We start from the raw sequence: 21463 nt of genomic DNA, 5'->3' as shown, positions 1-21463 counted from the left end.
TTCTCTACCTCCACTTCAGCTATTTATTCCACATTATTGAGTACCTAACATGTTCCAGGTAGACAAGCCCATCCCCTTTGGAGCTCACTTTCTAGCCAGCAAGTGAACAGAGGAGGGTTTACTCAGTCTGATCTCAGCAGGGCTGTGATGGGGGCACCCAGGGCAGGGGGTGCAGAGAAGAGAGTTCTCCAGCTGGACCTACGGAGTCAAGGTGGATGCCAACCACAGCTCAGCATCCCTTAGGTTCTGCCTGCTTAGGAAACTGTACTCCCGTATCTAACCTCAGTCCCACTGGCAGCAACCCCTGAAAGAAAACTGGCCGAGAAAGGCCAAAACCCAGGTCCCTGCCCCGAGCACTGTATCAACCAGCAATCTCACTGTTTCTGCTGGAGATCCCCTCCCTCCATTGTTTCCACAGACCCACCAAGATGGTCAAAGGGGCTGGCTGGACCACAGGCCCAGCAGGCCTAGGACCAACAGATCCATTACACCCCTCTTTGAGCCCCCCCACCCCTCAGCTCTGCTTTGGGGATCAGTGGGGTCTAGCGGGTGGTAGGTAGACAGGCAAGGGTCAGAGCCCCGCCTCCCCCAGCTGCTGAGCCAAGCTGGGAACAGAGGAGGGAAAGAGGCCCCAGGATTGCTGCTTGGTCCTCAGGATCCCCAAAGGCCACAAGGAAGGGAAGAGAAAATGAGAAAGAACTCAGTCTTGGCTTCTCAAATCCTCCCACTCGTCAGAGCCACGGGGGCTGCAGGAGGCAGGGCAGGCTCCCGACACAGGACCCAGCGCCCTCCTGGGGGTGGGGGTTGGAGCACTGGGCACCCTCGTGATGAGGCCGGCTGCAGGGCGATTAATCTTGTGAGGCCTGTGCGTCAGCCCCCCACTCCTCAGCCTCCCATGGTCAACCCCGCCCGCGCTGCCCCGGGAGTTAATCTCCGCTCGGGGGACTTCTCAGCCGCTGTCACGGCTGCATTAATTCTGAGGCAGAGGGAGGCAGGCAGGGGTGGCGGGGGGAGTGGATAGACTCCTTGGGAAGGTTTCGTGGTCAGCAGCTGGTGAGGAGGGGTCCCAAATAATGGGGCCTGTGTCCCCTTCAAGGCTCAGCCCTAGATGAGGGGAGGGGAGGGGCGTCCGTATTACCCCCCTTAGACCACCAGAGCCGGTGCACCCCCTAGCCTCTAGCCCTCAGCCGCCAGCTGAGCCCCAAATGCAGTTTGCAGTTTTGACGGCAGATGTCTCTCCTATTATGATTTATCAAAATGCTTAAGGTAAATAATGCACACAGATTCATAGGGGAGGAGGGGGCGGTGGAAAGTGGGAGGGACTGAAGGGGTTAGGGGGATTTGGAGCCAAGGGCTCAGAGCATCCTTGCCCCTGTCCCCAACCCTCCCCACTCAGGCCCAAGGCTTGAACCCAGCCTGGCCTGGGGCAAGAGGGCTGAGGTGACATCAACTCTACCCAGTAGCCTGCCAGAACCCAGCCCCCAGGGTCAGGGAGCCAGTGGACCTGTCCCGCCAGGCCTGGGAGGTGGCCACCTGGAGGAAGTGGTTGAGCCAGCCTCAGCCTCACACCTCAGCTTCGTTTCCATGGCTTCACTGTGTCCTGGCTCCCCAGGGCTCCGTCGCCTTATCAACAGCGGCAGCGGGCACTGCCCTTGCCCTCACCCTCGCAGTCACTCCCCCCGGACCCTAGCAGCTGCCTGTGGATCCCACTGCAGCCGAGCCAACTCAGTCACAGGCGGTGCCCCTTCCTGGGCAGCCTCAGAGCTGGGTGAGCGGCTGGGCGGGTGATGGGGACAGGTCAGGGAGGGGCGGGGGTGTGTGGAAGGGCAGAGGCTTCTGTAGATTCAGGCTGCAGCCACTTCGGGCCCCCCTATACCTGATCCTGTCATTCCAGGGGAGGGGTCTGTGATCCTGGGTTCCCTTCTCATCCCCTACCCTCACTCCACACTGTGCTCTTTGTTTCCAAACCTTCCTGGGCCTAAGAAGGTTTGGTTAGAGAACTTTATTGGGCTTTCTGATGTGAAAAGCAATACATATTTACTGGAAAAAAAAAAAAAAGTAAAAAAGAAAATAGTCAAAAAGTGCAGAAAAGTTTAAGTAAGTAATGCCTGACCCTAATCCTGCATCTGGGCAGGATCACAGGCAGCATGTGGGGTGGGGGTGGGGGGTTCTTCCAGCCAAAGCCTGAGACATCACCAGGTATTTACAGGCCAGCTTCTGAAAGCAGAGGAACTTGGCTTTGTGACATTGTGTATGTCTCTCTACTTCTACCTCTCTGAAGCTCAACTTTCTGATCTAGAAAATGGGATAACTGGTCACTGCTGTCCTCACAGGGTTGTGAGGATTGAGTGAGCTGGTAAATGCAATGGACTAGCCCAATGCCTGGCACACAGGCAACAAGCTCTGCCTCTTGTGAGGCGGCGATGTCATCAGCACCTCTGACCGAGGGCAGAGATGCAGAATATGCAGTTTCCAGCGGGCTGGGAAAAGGGGGCTCTTTCTGGTACATTTCCCCTCACCTGTGACTGGTACTTCAACTAGAGCTGGAAACACACAAGAGGGAAAACATGCCCAGAAAGAGGAGATAATGCGTGTATTCAGTCTACAGAAGGGTTCTGGTGCCAGGGATGCCTCACTGAGCTGCAGACCACAGCCCTGAAGCCAGGCCATGCCACCCAGAGTGGTCAGCAGTGATGGGGTTGGCACTGGGACACTAGACATGGCCTGCAGGGGTTAAGAAAGCTCCTGAGGAGGTAGCACCTGAAAGAGGAGGAAGGCATCAGTCAGGGAGAAGGTTGCCAGAAACAGACTACATCTGGACGGAGACCGGCCGCTGGCCGCCAGAGCCCCCAGCCCAGGCCCGGGCCCTGGAGGGCCTGGCGCCCCTCCCCTGGGCCCACCCCAGCTTCACGCCCTGCTGCCTGGAATCTGAGGCAGCCCTTGTTCTCTGGCAGGAGGGGAATTTAATGCCGCTGAGGGATGGCAGGTCGACAGGCGAAGAGAGATGAAAGTGTCCGCTCTGGCAGCTGGGTCGGTGCCCTCGGGGGACCCTCCCATACCCCCTCTGTCTTCCCCAGCCGTTCTCCACTCGGTGTGGCAGGAAGAGCCCTCAAGGGGCCCTCGGGGGAGATGTAGACCTTGGGGGACAGGATTCCCTGCAGGGCTGTGTGAGCTTGGGGGGCAGCTGGGCCTCTCTGTGTCGCTTAACTGCCTGCAGGGTGCCTAGGTTAAGGTCTGTATTAATAACATGCTGGTGACTGCCTGCTCCTCCCCCACCTTGGCTGTCGTCAGTACAGGGTGGCGGGTGGGTGGGTGGTGGGGGGCCAGGGCCAAGTGAACAGTGACCTCCATCCGTCCATCTCCGGCACCTGGGAGGGAGTGGGAGCTGGGGCTGCAATCATGTCAGGCCGAAGTGGCCTTGAATGCAGCAAAGCCATGGGGCCACCACCACCGCCTCTGTGACAGCAGAGCTGGGCTGGCTCTGGGAGTAGAGGCTGGGGCCCCACAGCAGAATCTGCCTCCAGGCCCAGTAAGCCCCATGTCCCTGTTGGAGGTGCTATGGGTTTTGGAACCATGAGGTGACCTTGTTGCTCTGCAAAGCACCCCACCGAGTGCCTCACCCTATGGTCTCTGGTTATGTTGCCCTTTTTTTCCTGGGAACAGAGAGGCAACGGCATTCAGCCAAGGTCATCTACAAGGGCGCACACACACACACACACATACACACCCAGAACGTGGCTTTGACACATAGTGACCAAGAAGAGGGGAGAACTAATGTGTCTAGACTCAGACTCCCAGGCCCTGCCTTCTTTCCCATCCATGGCAGCGAGTGATCCTCCCAGAGGCCTGGCGCAGGCATCTGACAGCCAGGAGTCCAAGTTCTAATCAGGTCCCTTTACCATCTTGCTCTGTGACTTGGGTGTGTCCGCAACTCTCTCTGGACTTCAGTTGCTCATCTGTAAAATAGATAATCTCTATCCTGATGATTTTCTGGAGCCAAAGAAACAAATTTATTGAACAAATTGAAACCATCCCAGATTGAAGACAGCCTCCAACTAGCCTTGGGCCAAGGAGAAGTACCCACACAGAGAGCCTAGTTCTTGGCCCACAGTCATCCAGTATATTACAGGGGCTGTCCTGCTTCCTTCTTCCTGCACAAGGACAGTAGGCTCACAGCAGGGGGTCAGAGGCCCAATCTGGCATGCTGAGTCAGGTTCAGGGCACGATACAGGGGCCCCCGTTTGAGAGGGGGATAAGGGCAGCAAGGGACTAGGTCAGGCCAAACCCCACTGCTGTGGAGGGGAGGGGGCGCCTGGCAGGCTCTGGGTAGGCTGGGGTGGGGAGAGGCCTTTGGCGGCCACAGAGAACAAAGAGGCTGGGGTTGCCAGGATATTCTGCAGAGCTGAAGCCGGCGGTGGTAGGGCTGGGAGAGGGGCTGTGGTGGCCGTGGGAACCGTGCCTGCTGCCCCCACGCCAGCTCCCCCACCCAGACTGGGCCTCAGGGCCAGGCTGGGGTAAGAGGGGCTGCCAGGGCCCTCACTCTGTCCCCAGAGTGGCACGGCTGTCAGGGCAGAGACCCAGGAAATGCTGTAGACAAAGACACATGGCGCATAACGTGAGCATCACCGAGGGGAGCACAGGTGCACACCGACACACAATGCCATGAGCACACACCCAGGCAGTGTCACAAGGTCACAGCACGATCACAGGCCGGCAGCACACACTCACACAGAATCCTGGTACCAGTCTCAGGGCCGCACCCATGATGGCCACACAGACACAACATCGCAAACCGCAGAGAACCACCCAGGATATTGTCTCAGGGTCACGCGTACCATACAGTATGTGTTGCACATCCAGTGTCACACGTTCAGCTATACAACCTGGTATCACACTGGGTCTGTTACAGGATTGAACAATGTCACAGGATCATACATGCAGTGTCACAGGACATCCCAAAGTGTGGGGCCACGGACATCACATTCTAATCCATGGCCACACGAGGTCTCACATCAGTCTACCACACGCTGCACAGACCCATTTTCATAATGTCTCAGTGTCACGTATAGCCACAATGCTGTGCAAGACCTCATGTGGTTGTCAGGGCCTTGAAGCATCTCTTTCTCTCTCTCTCTCTCTCACACACACACATACACACGCAGAGCTACATGGAGGCTGGTTTTATCTCCAGCCCCAGGTGCGCTCACTTCCAGCCTCTCCAACCACCCCCTACCATCCAAGCGGGGGTACAGGGTACTTGAGGTAAAGCTCCCAGGTTACCAGGAGGTCAGGCTCCCAACTGTAGCATAAGGGAGCTGAGGGCACCCCCAGGGAGGGGAATTGGACATTCAGCTCCACAGGGGAGCCCGCCTCTAAGAACTTCTCTGTCAGATGGGAGAGCAGCAGGGGTGAGCCCACAACAGAGAGACAGAAGTGAGAGATACAGGGAGACAGACACAAGAGACACTTGGAGACTGAGGTGCATGGGGAGGTGACGAAACACAGGAAAGGGAGTCAGAAGCAGGCAAGGACCACCAAGACACAGAGCCAGATAGAAACAGGCAGACAGGGAATCCCCTGGTGGACTGGGGGTCCCTCAGTGCTTCCACCACTGGGGCTGGGGTTCAGTCCCTGGTTGGGGAGCTATAACCTCCACAAGCTGCACAGTGCGACCAAAGATAATATTAAAAAGAGAAAGAGGCAGACATGCGGGAGCAGGGTCCAGGGCTGGGGCAGCAGCTAGGCCACTCTGTGGAGAGATGAGAGGTAGGGTGGCTGGGCTTTAGGGAGGATGCACCCCCTGAGGTGGGGGACATCTTGGTTAGATTTAGGTGCGGAATAGTTTTAAAATAACAGCACCAGCTACTATTGACAGAGTGCTTACAAGGAGCCAGGCCCTTCCCTAGAGTGATATCATTTCATTCTCAGGCAACTTGGTGGGGAGAGACTATGATTGTCCCCATTTCCCAGATGAGGTAACTGAGGTCTCATCATGTGTTCAACCTCACAAGTCATCCCCACCCCTGCCTAGGCCTGCCCTCTCCACAAAGCACAGCTCAAGAGGACGAAGTTGGCAGAGGTGCGGGGCCTCAGACTCCAGGCTTCTCTGTGATGGAGAGTGAGCCCAGGAGCTGGGCTGTGGGCTGGCATGCGAAAAGGGGACAGGCTGGCTGAGTCACGGCATACCCCCCTTGGGGCTGGCACCAGAGCCATCCACCCCACACCTGTAGGCATGCCAACGAGGGCTGGCCGAGGCCATCTGCGGCCCATGCACTGCCAGCAGCCAGGCGGGGGCAGGCTGGGGCCTCCTGCCTGGGTGCCCCCTGCTGGCCAGGCTTCCCATCCCCACTCCCCTGAGGAGGACCCTCCCTGTCCCCAGAAGCTTCTGTAGGTGCTGCCGTTTGCCTTGTGCAGGGGGTGAGGGTGCCCTGGGCTGTAACACCTCCCCCTGCTCCCCGCTGGACGCCCCCCTTCGGCAGAGCCGCCTGGAGAGATCACAGGCAGCCACATGAAAGGGAATTTTTCCCAGGCAGAGATGAAGTTGAAAGCTGCCTCCCACTACCCCGCCTGCCCCTGCTGTGCCAGGCCAGGCTGCCGAGCTCCGGGTGCTCGGAGGGAGCTTGTGACACCCGGGGAGGGGTCGGGGGTTCAGAGCCCCCACCCAACTTGGCTGCTTTCTCTCCTCCCAGGAACAATAGCAGAGACATTCCCCCCACCTGACCGCCCACTTAGCTTCAGAAGTTGTCCCTTCCAACATCTGAAAAGCCCTCACCCACCTGAAGCCAGGCTCCAATGTTGTCAGGAAGTTCTTCCTTGAGTCTAGCTCCATGTCAGCCAGACTCAAAGCTGCTGGGTGGGAAGAGGCCCTCCTGGTCGAGTGGATGATGGCTGCGTCCTGCACACATCCAGCTTCTGTGACGTTCAGGGCTGGGGTGTGCAGCTGCCACCCCTTCCTGTTCAGGCTGCCCTGGCCTAGACCATGTGGCTGTGGTGACTGCCCCAGACACCTGGCCTCAGAGACCCCGGACAACCTTGTGCCAAGTCTTTCTAGGGGGAGCGGGGAGGGTGGGGTGGGGACAAGAGCCCAAAGCCTAGGACACCTCCAGGCCCTACTCCAGCAGCTCTGAAGGGGGGTGTGTAGGGGTAGTGGAGGGGGGGTTGTCTGTGTGCGTGTGTGCGTGCTGGGCACAGCCAGGTCCCCGTGAACCTGGGCTGAAACTGCTCCCTGTAGCTTCACTTTTTTAGATCCCTGCAAGGATGAAGAAGTGAGAACCTGAACAGGCAGCTGAAGCCCCACCCCCAGCCAGAACTGCTGGCTACCCTACACTGATCGGACCTGGTGACTTGAGGTGAACAGGGAAGGTGGCCCCAGGTAAGTGATGGTCCCTGGCGATCCAGGTTTCAGTAGGGGGCGGGGGGCACAATCAGGCAGTGAGGTGCTCCAATACCAGCCACTTCTAGATTTAAGAGCATTTCCATCCTGTCCACCAGGCTGGCTGCTCTGGCTTGCCCCATTTCTGGATCCAGTGAAGACCTCATTTCCCGAGAAATCCCACTCTCAGTGTCCCCAGGCCGTCCTTCCTCCTTCCCAAGGTCGTCCCAGACAACCCCTGCCCGGCAACAGTCCCAAGCAAGGCCCCAAACCCGGACAGCAAGAAGCCAGTGGTGTTTCGTGACACAAACATGCATTCATTTTATTCACAAAACAGCCTGGTTTCCTAAAACAATACAAACAGCATGTTCATCAGCAGGAAGCTGGCCATGGGCAAGGGGGCCCAGGCCACAGGGGGGCCCTGGGCACCCACCCCCACCGGCAGGGGGCCACGCAGAGAAGTCCTTTCTTCTGTTGCCATCAGTGAGGCCAGAAAAAAGGACTTATTTTCTCTAAGGTAAGTAGCCAGGATCAGAAATAGAGACATGGGCTCCCCAGATCTCAATGGATAAATGAACAGAACTTTCATTTTTGCAAAAACATCACTGTTAGGGTTGCGGGGGGGCTCCCATTCTGGGGCCCCTTGGTGCCCCGGGGGTAGGTGGGCTGCCCCCTCCCGCGCTGTGAGCACCTAGCGACAGCTCCATACGCATGAATGGATACAGAGGGGCTTCGACACGGCGCCATCAACATTCTCTTTATAAACATGAGTGGATTCTCCAGGCAAACTATGCACTATTTCATGGTCGGAAAGAATCAAAGGAAGTTTAAATGAGGGTGGAGTTAAACTGTGCTAAATTACAGTAGTGCTTATTAGTAACTAGATTTCAAAAGGTTACAGAAAATTTACATTCTCTACACAAAAACTGCATCTCCTGCACAGACAACATCGACATCGACACAGGAAGGAAACTGATTGTCCATTCTTTGCCCAGGAAGTCTCGATACTTTATAGATTCGTCTTTACCTCTTTTTTGTTGTTGTTGTTCTTCCAAAAAAAGCAGTTAAATTTTTTTTCTTTTCTTTTTCTTTTTTATACTAGGGACGTGGAGATGTTAAAACGACAACAAAAAATATATATATAAAAACAGGAATGAAATCTGTGAGAGAATATTTTTGGTTCTAAAGACGGGTGCATCCGTTTGTCTTCGCCCGAATCCCTTGCCGGAGACCACACGAGCAGTGACATTGCACGGAGAGGGCAGCTTTGGGTTCCCGCCGCCGTCACTGAAACCACCGGAAGGCGGCTCCCGTCGGAAGCATCACCTTCTGGCGGGGGCGGGAGACAAAAACAAGGAGAGAGTTCAGTCAGGGTCCGGCTGGGCCTGGTGCAAAGACGTTCCCCCGTGGATGGCCTCCTGGCGGAGGGATGGGCATGGAGGAAAAGCAGCCACCCCGTGGAGTTCCTGCCATCCTGGCCAGGCCAGAGGAGCCTGGCCCGCTGGCCACTGGAGGGCCTGGAGCACCCTGAGGCCAGCTGAGCCACTGTGCCCAGGAACGCTCCTTCCGGCCAGGAAGACCCCTTTCCCTGGTCCAGAGGCCACAAGCGCCAGGTGGCCACGGTGCCTCTAGGAGCTGTGTTCACGTTTCTTTTCAATGAGCGTGTACTCAGGTGCGCTGGACGCACACAAGGATGTGTGCCTTGAGCTATGCTACAGTGTGTAGTGTGTCTGGAGCTGTGGTGAGGTGGAAGGATGCTTGCTGTGTTTATTAAGACACTGCGTCTATAATAAGACTGTGTACAAGGCAGGATGTGTGTGTGTATCTGTCTGTCTCTACACAAGAGGAGAGTGGGTGCCTTTGTGTGCATCCAGGTATGTTCTCTGGGCAGGAGAGCAGACATATGAGATTTAGAGCTGGGTGAGGTGAAGGGGATAGCCACGCCGGGGTGCCATTATCATTTTGCAACCATTTTGGACATTTGCGTCAAGCCTATTTGCAGAGGGGCAAGGCAGGGCAGGGACAGCTGGCTGAAAAGATGCTTTTATACCCAGGCCTGGCATCACAGTGAAGCTGTCATGGCTGGGGACATGAGGACAGGCCCTGCCACAAGGATGGAGAGAAAGCATCACGGGAACCTTTCTGCCTTCTCAAAACTAATCCACAGTGGACAAACTTTGCCCACATCCCAGGCTCAAGCCACCTCCCAAGCCCATAGGAACCCTGGCCATTAACTATGCAGCCAGACTGAACTTGGGGCCTCCAGGCACCCCAAGTCTGTCACTTAGATGTCCAGAGCTAGGGTCTTCCAGGACTCAGGGCAGAGCAGTTGGCACTGGAGCTGCTCTATTCTTGGGAAAGGCTCTGAAGGGGCAAACGGAGGGCTTATCCCTCAAACCCAGAGGATCTACAGGACAGAACCCCTCAAATGGGGCAGGGGAAAGTCCCAGAATCTTGGGTCACAAACTGGAAACTTTAGGACATGTCTGAAAGTCAGAGACTTAGGACCTGTGTGGGAATCTCAATACCTGACCCAGAACTCTGGATGGTGCGGGGCAGGGGGTAGGGGGTTGGGATTCAGAGTCCTGGGGTCTGGAGGGAATGTTAGGCCCCCATGTGGAATTACGTGCTTGCCTAGGTTGCAGACTACAACCTAAGGGCATCTTGGGATGTGGCTCTGACTCTCGGGGCAATGAACTGGTGTCTTGGAGCCTGGCCTAAAACTGCAGAGCCCAGGGACAGCCGGGCATCACCGACATAGGCCCAAGCAGGAAAGGTGGGGATGGGGACGGGGGTGGGTTTGGACTGCCAGACAGACACAAGAGCCCACACACCTCCCTCTAAGGCGCCGTTACCTCCAGAGCAGCGGAAGGCTTCTTTTTGAGTTCCTCACATTTTCTGAATTTGCAAATCTGATGGCCAGTCTTTCGGTTCCTACAACTGCTGCACTGCTCACAGTTGATGCGCCGCCGGCAGGGCGCACACATGCCACAGCGTTTCCGCTTCTTCTTGCCTGAGCTGATGGCGGAGGCCAGCTCTCCCTGCATGGGGTACTCAGCCAGGCCGGCCATGTGCAGCGCGCTCTCAGCCAGGAACACGCCCGCGGGGGTCATGATGAAGAGGCCCGGGTTGATGGGAAAGGCGCCCAGGTAGGGGAAGTCGGACTGGCCGTTGAGGGCTTCGGCACCCGCCACAGCCTCCATGTCGGGCAGGCCGGCGCCCGCTTCGCTCATCAGCGGTAGGTGCTCCTGCACCACGCGCTTCAGCATCTCCGTGGACTGCGCAAACTGCTGCAGCGTCAGCTGTCCCTCGGCCGCCAGCTCCGTGGCGCGCTCCGCCTTGCTCAGCAGGCTGGCCACAGCACTGCTTTTGTGCTTTGAGGTAGAGTTGCTTTTGTCCACAGCCATGGCCGCTGCCAGGTCGTGCCCGTTGGCCAACAGGGAGGCGGCGGCTGCGGCCGCCTTTTCAGCTGACTCCCCGCCCATCATGCTGCCACCGCCACTGCCGCCGCTGCCCCCAAACGAAGAGTAGTGGGAGAGGGGGCGGGAGCGGCGCAGGCTCTTGTTGAGGGGTTCACTGATGATGCCGCTCTTGTTCCGCCGCTCGGGGGGTGGGGTGTCATCCGCCACCGAGGTTGGCGCAGCAGAGGCCACCGCCGCACTCTTGTCTGCCACTCCTGCCTTTGGGCCACTGCCACTGCTGCCATTGCTGCTGCTGCTGCTGCTGCCGCCGGTGTCCTGGGGGCCACTGCTGAGGCTCGACATGGTGGGCCCGAGGCCCTGACCCCGCTGCCGGGGGAGCCTGCCAACTGCGGGGGGTCCACAGACAAGCACCGGGGTCCTGCCGCCCAGGACAGAGAGACCTGGTGGGAGTTGCCCCTCAGCGCAGGTACATGGTCGGGTGTCCACGTGGAAGTGCTTTCACTCTGTCAGGATGAGAGGATACAGGGTCAGGGCAGTGGTAAACACCTTCCAGCCACCAAGTGCATCGCCACGGCAACCACCACAGCCTCACCAGGGCATTCATCAAGTGCCAGCCAAAGTTAGGAATTTCTCATTTGTACTATCTCAGTTAAGACTCATAAAAAACCTACAAATAGTGGCTAGGAATATCCTATCTGATAAGGTGAGGAAGACAAGGTTTGGGAGAAGAACTGACTGTCCCATAGATACATGGCCACTCAGCAGCGCAGTGGAGGCTCAGCCGGGTCCCCCTGCTAGGGTCTGGGAAGACTTCACCGAGGCAGGTGGTCCTTCCTGTAGGGGGAGTGGGGGTGGAGAGAGCAGGAGAGCTCCATTAACCTCAGAGGTTAACCTCTGCTTCCTAATCTTTCACTGACCCAATTATGTAGAAGAGGGGTGGACACAGAGCTTGGCAATACAGACCAAAGTATGGAAGCTGCTTCTGGATGCTCATTAGAGATTCCTAATTTTGTGTTAAGCCTTCAGTTGTGTTCGACTCTTTGCAACCCTGTGGACTGTAGCCCGCCAGGCTCCCCTGTCCACAGGATTCTTCAGACAAGAATACTAGATTGGGTTGCCATTTCCTTCTCCAAGTGATCTTCCCAACTCAGGTATTGAACCTAGGTCTCCTGCATTGCAGGCAGATACCATCTGAGCCACCAGGGAAGCCCAAGATGCCTAATACACATTAATTATCTCAAGGCTCTGTCAAGTCCTGCAGGTAAAGGTAAGTGACTTTGTTTCACAGAATTTGCCAAATAGAGCACAGAGCCCTTATTTGAAGGAGCACGTACCCTCCTGCTAGAGGGCAGGCAGCCCTGTGCCAGAGGACAAGCCTCCTCCTGTAAGAGTAGGGGGCCACCCTTGTGCACCCATCAGCACATACTCCCCACTCCCTCTCAACCCCAGGACCCACTCTTGTCTCTAGATAGGCCTCACTGCTGTGCCCCAGCCTGGCTCCCAGATGGGTCTGGAGAGAGCTCCCAGTGGGAGCAGACAGCACAGAGTGGACTCTGGGCCAAAGGGACCCAGAGGTGTGACCCTCTCAGGAATGGAGTCTTTTCCCAAGAGGAGGTGTGACCCTCTCAGGAATGGAGTCTTTTCCCAAGAGGAGGTGTGACCCTCTCAGGAATGGAGTCTGTTCCCAAGAGGAGGTGTGACCCTCTCAGGAATGGAGTCTGTTCCTTGGCCATGTCCATGTGTGGGGGTGCCCCTTCCCAAGACAGAGCCTGTTCTGCTCAGGCCCCAAGACTAAGGCATGTGAGCAGCCAGGCTCCTTGGCCGGAGCTCTGGAAGAAACTGTTCCAGATGGAGCGGAGTGGTAGTTTCCTCATCAGCCCTGGCTCCCTAGCATCTGCCTGCCGTGGCCCAGCAACCCCCAAGAGAGGGGTGGGAGGACGGGGCCCCGCCACGAGCAGCTGGCGACTCAAGGGGGAGGCGCACATCTGGCCGGGCCTGTCCCGCCCTGGGCTTGGGGGTGGTGCACACTTCATCTCTGTCCCCAGGCAACCCCACCATCCCCGTCACAGAACTCAGCCTGTCCTGGGAGGTCATCCAGCCCAAGCCTGTGAACTGACAGAACGGGAAATCGAGGCCCTGGGCAGGCAGGGCCCCTGGCGCAGGACTGCTAAGGAGTGGCCACGAGGAGAAGCGAGTGCTGGCAAGGGAAAAGCTCCGTTCTCCAGGGTGAGGAGAAGGCAGGCATCAGCAGCCAGCCAGCCACTCTGCCTCCCCAGCAGGTACTGGCCCATCTAAGCTCCTTCGTAGTGAAGGCGGATGAGTGGTGAGGAAGAGCTGGGCAAGCTGGCAGATTCCACTAGGACAAACCCAGGATGGCCTGGCAAGGTGTCCAGACTGGGCCGGGGGGTGTCACTGGGGTCAGAGTCATAGTAAGAGGAAAGGAGGGTGAGTGCATATGCATCCCAGGATAGCTATGCTCTATTCTACCCACCAAGACTCCAGCCCAGGCTGGCTGTTGGGCCCTTGTCATCAGAGATCAGGGCCCCTCCAGGCATCAGGGACCCTGGCTAGGTGTGGGGGACCATGACCACTGAGACCAGGGCCAGTGACTATCATGCCAGGTCACCCAGCCCCTGCCCATCTGAGCTCAACTACCCTGCCCTGGACCACAGCCCCAGATGCAGGGTGAGGGAAAAGATAGGAGGAGGCAGGCGCCCGCAGGCTAGAGAGGTGGGGAGGGGAACAGTCTGTGCCCCAGCCCCTCTGTGCGTCCCCCCGCCTCTGAGGCCTGCAGGCTGGTGGCAGAAATCGATAGCTGCATTAACGCTGCTTTTGCTCCACTCCCTCCCTCCTCCCAGCTCCACGATCTGGCTCTGCGTGTGGGGCGGGCAGGTCAATTAGAAGTCAGCTCCCTCTGACACAGACACAGCCACACAGCCGGGCCTGTGTTCAAGCTAAGTCTCTCTCTGCTTTTGTCTCCATACCAAGTCTCTCTTGGTGGGGATCTAATCTCATGTTCTGTTTGTCTCTGGCCCCCTCTTTGAATCTCTCCAATCTTTCATTTTCTGTCCTTCCTCAGGGACTCCCCTCGCCTAGCCCCCCCCCTCCCCCAACTAGGTCCTGGGACATGCTAAGCTCAGGCCCAGAGGACGTGATATGTCATGGAACAGGTGCTGCAGGCAGTAAACGCTGGTTTGTCAGCCTCAGAAAGTGAAGTTGGGGGTACACGAGGACTGACACACAGGGTAACTCTGTCCTGAAACCCCAGGGTGGGCAGATGCCAACCTCTAGTCCCCATGGCCTAGTCCCCAACCAAGGCTGTCCCAGATCTGCCCCATACCTGGCCCATCTCCTTCAGACCCTGGGAAAAGCTGACACCCTTGTCCCAGCAGACCACTGACCACAGGGCTCACGGGCTCTACTCATGAAAGGGAAAGACATAAGAGGAGACCTTCTCCCAGGCCCCAGCCTCTACTGCAAGACACACAGCAACCCTCTCCCAGGCCAGAAAGGGCCTGGCAGTGCCCAGGCGGCAGGGGAGGAGCTGGGGCTGCGTTGAAGCGGAGCGGGAATGAGCGGGAGGGAAAGCTGGCGGGCAGGCGGGCGGCGGCGGGCGCATCCATCATCAGCCCTGCCAGGAACGCATCCAGCCCCCAAAAAGAAATACTGCGCCTGAGGAGGGACAACAAAGGGCTCCGTTTCATCAGCAATGCGGAGCCAGCGCCCCGCCGCCCCGCCAGCCGCGGTCAGCCCACAAAGGACCCCTTTGTCCATGCAGGAGCCGGGCCGGCCGGGAGCGGGGACCAGGGGCTGACGGGCGGGGACAGAGCCCAGGGGGCGGGGGTGGGGGGGAACCAGTCATGGAGCGCTGGGGGGCAGAGGGGGACGCGAGGCCAGAAGAATAGAGACAGGTGGTGGGGACAGAGAATCCAAGACACAGAACTCAAGGGGTGGGTCAGAGAAAGGGGCTGATAGAGGACAGAGTAAAGGGTCAAGGTTAGAGCATCGTGGGGAGCAGAGACCAGGGCAACTGGGTTCAGAGACACAGGCTACCTGGCCCAGCCCAGGGATGAGAGGATCTGAGAGACATGGAGACAGAACCCTGAAGGGAATCCCATATTTGAGGGCCTGGGGACCAAGAGAAGGCAGTTGGACATGCCCCTGGGAGAGGGAAGTGGAGGCAGATGTCGGGGAGACCAGATGAGCCCTGGCCCGCTCTGGTCTAAGGCCTGGGAGGAAAAGACAGGAAGGAGGGCTGGGGGTCAGGGCTTCCCACTCTCAGGGCTGAGCTGTGGGGCCCCACCTCCTACGGGCTGGAGCTCACTGGCTGTCCTGGGACGTGAGAGACAGTCAAAGCTGGGGCCACTCCTCCCTCTACTCCCAGACCCGGGCCAGCCCCAGAAAATATGGGACACGGCCCTTCCCTAACCAGCTCTAGCCAAGTGACACTCAGGCTCCCTTATCTAAGGGACCCTATCTGCTAGCATTTAGTGAGCACCTACTGCATCCCCGGCCCTGTACTCCCATGTTCTACATGTTCTCTCTCCCTTCTGATTCCTCCCCAGAACTCAATGAACTGGAACTATGAACCAATTCCAGAGATGAAGAAATTGAGGTTCAGAGAGGTTCAAGCTGTTGGGCCAAAGTCAAAGAGTGGTTCCCCGTAGGGGAAGAACTTGAACCCAGAGCCCAAGTGTTAGTCACCCTGCTTTGTGACTGCTTTTGCTTTACCAGGGAAAGGTGACCCAGCCACCCTGAGGCTGCCCTCACCCCCTCCCTGTGGGTTGTTACCATGCTTGTCACCTTTACGTGGTCGGGGGCACGAGCTGTCACAGGCCCCAGGGGAGTGTCCCCACCCGGGAGCTTGGAGATATCCAAGCAGGAACAGGGAATGCTGGACCGGTGACATCATAATGCCAGCTGGCAATGAGGTCACCAGAGGTGGTGGTAGAGTGCTCACTCCACCCTCTGTGCCAGGGGAGCCCAAACTGACCTCAGCAGGGCTCTGTCCCGGGTCCTCCAGGCTACACAGCAATGGGCAGGGATGGGGCAGGAGGGCATGTGGGGTGGGCTGGAGCTGTCTGCATGTAGACCTGCACACAGGTGGCCACGGTGAGATGTTCTGGACCTTGCACACAGTAGCAGTAGCAGCCCCATGCCCTGTGGTCCTGGGAAGATACAGACCAGACTGGCACTGCTCTGGAGGGTTACAAAGGAGCTGGGCTGATGGGCACATGAACCAACGTGAAACGGGAGGGAGGGAAAAGGATTGAGCAGGACACCGGGACCTTTCTGGAGGAAGGGGCTGCTTAGCCTGTGAGTTAAGGATAAGGAGAGGTTACCAACGTGGACACAAGCTTGAAAGGGTTCCCAAGAAATGGGGAAGCGGGGGCGAGGTGTGTCTATGAGGTTGGCAGGGTTTCAACTGGGCGGGGCCTTGAAGTCAAGAACAGGATTTTTTTTTAAACAGATTTACTGAGGTATAGTTGACATACTACAAAATTCACCCATTCCAAAGTATGTAATTTAATCATTATTAGTGAATTTATGGAGTTGTGCAACTATCCTCCTACTCCTCTGCTGCTTGGAACAGCCGTCCCGCCTGCCGAAGGAGGGCTTCCTGGAAGAGGCAGCATTATCAGGGCCTTCAGGATCCCAGGCATGGCCCGGCAGAGCCCACCAGCGTTGCAGACTTGCAGACCCTGGCTCATTGCACCCTTCCCCACACTTGGTGTGTACTCCTGACATGCATGCTACACCCCCTCACATCCCTCCAACCCACCTTGATGGGCTGGTATCCTTGGTCTCCAATGGAGAGGGGGCGTTGGACAGACTGACTGATGGTGGGCAGGCCAGACCACAGGCTATGGTGGTTGAACTAAGCTGAGCAACTGGTATGTGTGGGGGTTTCCATCTATGATTTCCATGATTCAGCCTGGGGAGTTTCCAGAGGGGAAAAAAAAGCCCTACTCAGGCCTAAGGAGATACACACGGTGACACCAGTCTTGGAGACCAGGAGAAATGCAGGCCTTCCTGGAGAAACCAGGGCACACAGCCAGCTGTGGATGGACACACATACAAGGACACACTGACCACTGTTGGCACCCAGCGGATGGTCTGGAGCGGGCCACACCCTCAATGCCACTAGGGTCTCCCTAAGACTAGCACCCCAAGACCAACTGCCAAGGACAGAATGGGGGTGGAGGCTACAGTCCTATTTCCTTGACTCCACACTCCCTGGCCTTTTATGCCCCTTTTCTCAGGCAGGCTCAACCCCCTTCCCTAAGGACTGAAACATGCTGCTGAGAAAACCCAGGAGCATATGGGGTTCTGCCTGCCCTTACAGAGCGCCCAAAAGGAGCTGGAGGAGATCAACCCATTTCATGGACAAAAACACTGAGGCCCCAGGCAGGAGGTATGCTCTGACATGGGGCTCTAAGGAATGAGGTAAGGATCCTGGGACACCTCTGATAAAGACAAGGCCTTCCTCAACAGGCACCTCCTTTGGGCCAGGTTCCTTCTTTAGAAAGGTCATAGGAGCTGGAGGACTCTCCTTACTGTGTGACCGTGGCATATGGCCTCTGAGCCAGTTTCCCCATCTGTAACATGGCACCACGAGGATAACAGCTACACGTATGGGGACCTTTCTATGTGCTAGACGGTGGACATTCCTTGTCTCATAGAATCCTCCTATCCACTTTCTGAAGGAAGTACTATGATTGCCCCATTTAGAACAGACAGTTTGATAAGCAATTGTGAGAAAATGATTGCCTCCCTGTTTGGGAGCTCCTGGATCATAGACTAAGGTTTCCCAAAGTGGAGATGTCTGAGCTGACACTAGCCTGGGATCAGAGCCACACTTTCTTAGGACCTCCCTCCCGGTGGGCCTCACCACGGGACAAGCCAGGGAAAGCCAACTCAGAGATATTTGGTCCCCAATGGGAGAGGGCATGTATTCACAGGACTGGCCAGGGCATGGAGTCGGCAGGTCCAGGTTCGTGGCTCCATCCTGTCCCTTCTTACTGACTTTGACACCTTTCCCCACCTTAGCCTCAGCTTCCATCTGTAAAATAGAGATCACTGGTTCTTGCTCCTCACCCCAAGCTGCAGAAACCATGAGCCCAGAAGGGCCTGTGGGGAAGGAGGTGGAGAGATACAGAAAAAAGACTCCAGATAGCAACCCACCCTCCAAATTCCAGGAGGAAGGGAGATTTTTCAGATTGGGAAATTGAGGCTTGGAGAAAAGGGTTCTGAGCAGGCCATAGGGTTGGGACCGAGCTCCAGAGGATGTGAGGCTGATTGGGGTTAGGAGCATCCAGCCCTCTCCCTTTCCTATCTCCCCAGAGGACATGATAATAGCAGACCTCAATAATGAGCACTTACTCTCTGCTACATATTGTGCTAAGCATTTCACATGTATTTTCTCACTGAAATCTCTAACTCTTTAACTACTATTAACCCCTTTTACATATGAAACTCACCTGCCTAAGGTCACTAGGTCAATCAGCGCAAGAGTCAGGATTTGAAACCAGATCTCTGCGACTCCAGGGCCTGGCTCTCCAGCACTGCCCAAAAGCTCTGAGGCACATTTTGGCTAGAGGGTGAGGTCCAGGGGCACCATCTGCCTAGGGGAACTCTCTTGGTTTCTCATCGGTCCTGGGGGGGAGGTGGGTAGTTCTCAGGCTCTGAGCAAAACACTTTGGGACGCTGTCACAGAGAAGTCTGCAGCTGTACCCTAAGGCCCAGGAAGACAGGGGAAGGGGCTGCGGGTGGGCCGGACGGGCCAGGCTGGGCCAGAGCTCCGGGCATTCCGGCGGCCTCCGCAGGAAGCAGAATGGGACGGAAACCGGCTCCTGCCTCCTCCCCCAGAATCCTGTGGGCAGCCTAGCCGGCCTGCACAGAGGCCCTCTTTGTGCCTGCCCCAACCCGCCACCCGCGGCTGGCCCAGGGTTTTGAGTTTCCTGGGGGGTGGGGGCCCTACCACTGCTAAACCTCCAGCTACCTCCCCCTCTTAGAGGCTGTCACAGCAGCCCGCAGCTGGAGGAGGAAGTGAGTGATGACCAGGGCTACCCCAGAGACCCCGGGGCCTGACGTGTATCCACATCTCATTCCCCCAACACACCCTAATCAGGGGCTGGAGGTGGGCAAAGGACCCAGAGACAGAGCCTGAGAGGCCACCCCCCTGAGCCTGCCCTCCCTGCCAGCTGTCACCAAGCCCATCCTGACCCATCCAGGACTCTCCCATCCCATTCCATCTCAGTGCACTTGTGCCCAGGCTGGTGGACATCCATGGAGGCTGGCCAGGTGGGTAGGGTGACCCATCTGTCAATCACCATTTCCTATTTTCCAGGAACTCCCTGGACACACAACGTGCATCCAAGCGAAGGCCTCAAGCTCATTTCAGCATTTCGGGGGTCCAAAGCTCCTTGGGTGTTGCAACTGCTCAAGAACACCGGACCCCAAGGAGCATGCTCGAGTTGGAGTGTATATGGTGAGGAGCAGCACGAGGGCCAAGTACATCTGCGTGTGTCCACCTGGGAGGTGTGTCAGAAACCTGTGCACATTGCATGCATGAGAATGTGTCTGGGGCTATGCCCAGGTGTGTGTGTACAGTCTCAGTTATTACTCTGTGGTTTTGAGTACTGACATACAAATGGGGCTTAGATACCAGTGGAGGTGGAGGTCTCTGAGTGACCTCCTGTGTGTAGGAGTGGAGTGTGGCTATCTGCATCTGTGGATGTATGTGTATGACTGAGTGTGCATGTGTCCAAGTAGAGTGGTTTACATGGTGGCTGGATATCTGTGGGTTCTCCTGGCCTGTCATGTGTGTGTGTGTGTGTGTGTGTGCATGCACTCACTGTGAGTTCTATCAGGACCTCTGAGGGCTTCTGAGATACGGGTCTGGGGCTCAACTGGCATGGGGATGGCACAGACAGGAACTCATGCCAGGTGCTGGGGCCCCTATGGAAACAGGAAGCTGCCCACCGGAACACCTGGGCTGTGGTGGAGATTGGGCTCCACCCAGGTTCAGTCTGTACCCCTGAGAAATCAACCCAAGGCTCCCCTAGCCAAAAAGCTGTCCCAGCCTCGAGGGAGGCACCTGCCTCGTCTGCCGTTCAAGATCCAACAGCTCTGGCCAGCATCTAAACCCGTGAGCCTGGCCTGAGCGAGGAGAAAACTGGAAAACAAAAGCCCCCAGACCGCAGGCCCTCCCTGCAGAGGCGTGGGGGAGGCAGGCAAGAGGCGGGAGGCTCAGGAGGAGGGAGGGAGGTGTCGCCGCAGCCCCGGAACACAAAAATAATGAGGCGAGAGGGGCTGTGGGGCCGAGCCGGCTGGTTCCGGAGTCGCTATCTGACCTTGACAGATGCCACAGCTGGGCGCCTGGAGAGGAGCCGCCGCCACAGTGCTGCAGAACAGCACCCCCACAACCCGCCACCTCCCCCAGACCGGGTCGATGGAGGTTCAGGCAGGCCCCAGCCGCAGGCAGCCACCCCAACCAGGTGGGAGCTGGAGGACCTCAGAGTGTAACCCAGTCAGGCAGGGGATAGAGGGAGGAGATGGAGGCAAAGAGAGTGAGTGGGGGCAGGACCACTGCAGGGAATGGGAGGCAGCAGTGGGGTCTCCGGAGGGCACCCTGGCCCTCAGGCGTGGCTGTGTGTGTAGGAGAAACACGTAGAGCGTACTATTGTGCTTGTGTAGCTATGAGGCTGAGAGTGTGTGGTTAAGAGAAGCAAGTTGTGAGTGTGGGTATGACAAAGATCGTATGTGTGTGTGTGTCCTTGGGGTCACCGATCACTCCCCTGCCCTCTTCCAGAGCCACACCTGTCCTGGCAGGAGCAACCCACGCTGGGGTCAGGTGTGGCGGGGTGCAAAGAGAGCCAAAGGCACCCTGATCCCCGGCTACCACCAAGTTCCGTCACTAGAAGACGGAGGAGAGGTGGCCCTGTGGTCATCCTGGCCTCCCCTTTCTCACCCGCAGGAGTGCTCCAGGCACAGAGATGGGCGTGGGGCTGGACGCCACCACTCTGGGGACACCAGTGAGGGGCTGGGGTACAAGCTGCAGGAGGGGATGTTGGGCTGGAGGCAGATTAGCAATTCTGAGCACTGGCTACATAATTAAAAAATCATTATGGCAGGCGGGCGGGCAGAGCCATGTGAGCTCACGCTCAGAGCGGGTGGGGACATGGCCATGGCACTCCCCCTCCCACCGCTTCCCGGAGGAAAAATCCCACCTGCTAATATAATTATGGAAAAACACAAGCACAGAAATTCTGTTTCAGCAAACAACATGCCTGAGTGCCCAGGGCCTACCTGGCCCTCAGCACAGTGGGCTGGCTGGTCACTGTGCCCAAGGCTCCCAGCAGTAAGCTGGGTCCAGACCCCCACCTCTTCCGCCTCAGCGGCCCCCAAGAGCAGGGGTGGAGGTGTGTGGGGGACATGTAAAGCCCAGCTCCTCAAATTCCAAATCCAACAGAAAACTGGCCCGTCCTGATAGTTGACAAATGGGGAAACTGAGGCTAAGGAATCCGTGTAAGGTTATGGTGTTTGTGGCAAAGCTACAGCACCAATGGGCCACCCCAGGAACTCAATCCCCTCCCGTCCCCTGTAGTCCTCCAGCTTCCCTATCTCATCGGTCATCCCCCGGCCCCATCCGCTCTTGGCTGGGGGG

General features: G+C 57.3%; 1 protein-coding gene and 1 long non-coding RNA gene across 7 annotated transcripts in view; one reads left to right on the top strand and one right to left on the bottom strand.

The window, feature by feature from the left end:
- The first annotated feature begins 1226 nt into the window (after positions 1–1226).
- On the top strand, positions 1227–8335 carry LOC133251327 (uncharacterized). The gene is made up of 2 exons (XR_009737582.1): positions 1227–1768; positions 7232–8335. It is a non-coding gene; the product is annotated as an uncharacterized LOC133251327 (long non-coding RNA).
- CXXC5 (CXXC finger protein 5) overlaps positions 7669–21463 on the bottom strand; it is a 33854-nt gene continuing 20059 nt past the window's right edge. For 3 of the 6 annotated variants that reach the window (XM_061423639.1, XM_061423640.1, XM_061423644.1), the window contains exons 2-3: positions 10228–11297; positions 7669–8701 (exon numbers count right to left, since the gene is read on the bottom strand). In XM_061423639.1, coding sequence (XP_061279623.1) covers positions 8657–8701; positions 10228–11136 — 954 coding nt within the window. In that variant the 5' untranslated portion in view covers positions 11137–11297 and the 3' untranslated portion in view covers positions 7669–8656. Of the gene's footprint in view, positions 8702–10206; positions 11298–15585; positions 15725–21463 lie in introns of those variants that run through there. The other 3 variants (XM_061423643.1, XM_061423641.1, XM_061423645.1) reach the window with 3 other exon arrangements.

This window comes from Bos javanicus, chromosome 7 (assembly GCF_032452875.1).
Source record: "Bos javanicus breed banteng chromosome 7, ARS-OSU_banteng_1.0, whole genome shotgun sequence".
Lineage (NCBI taxonomy): Eukaryota > Metazoa > Chordata > Mammalia > Artiodactyla > Bovidae > Bos > Bos javanicus.
The sequence above is the reverse complement of the archived record's forward strand: the minus strand, read 5'-3'. Positions and strand labels throughout refer to the sequence as shown.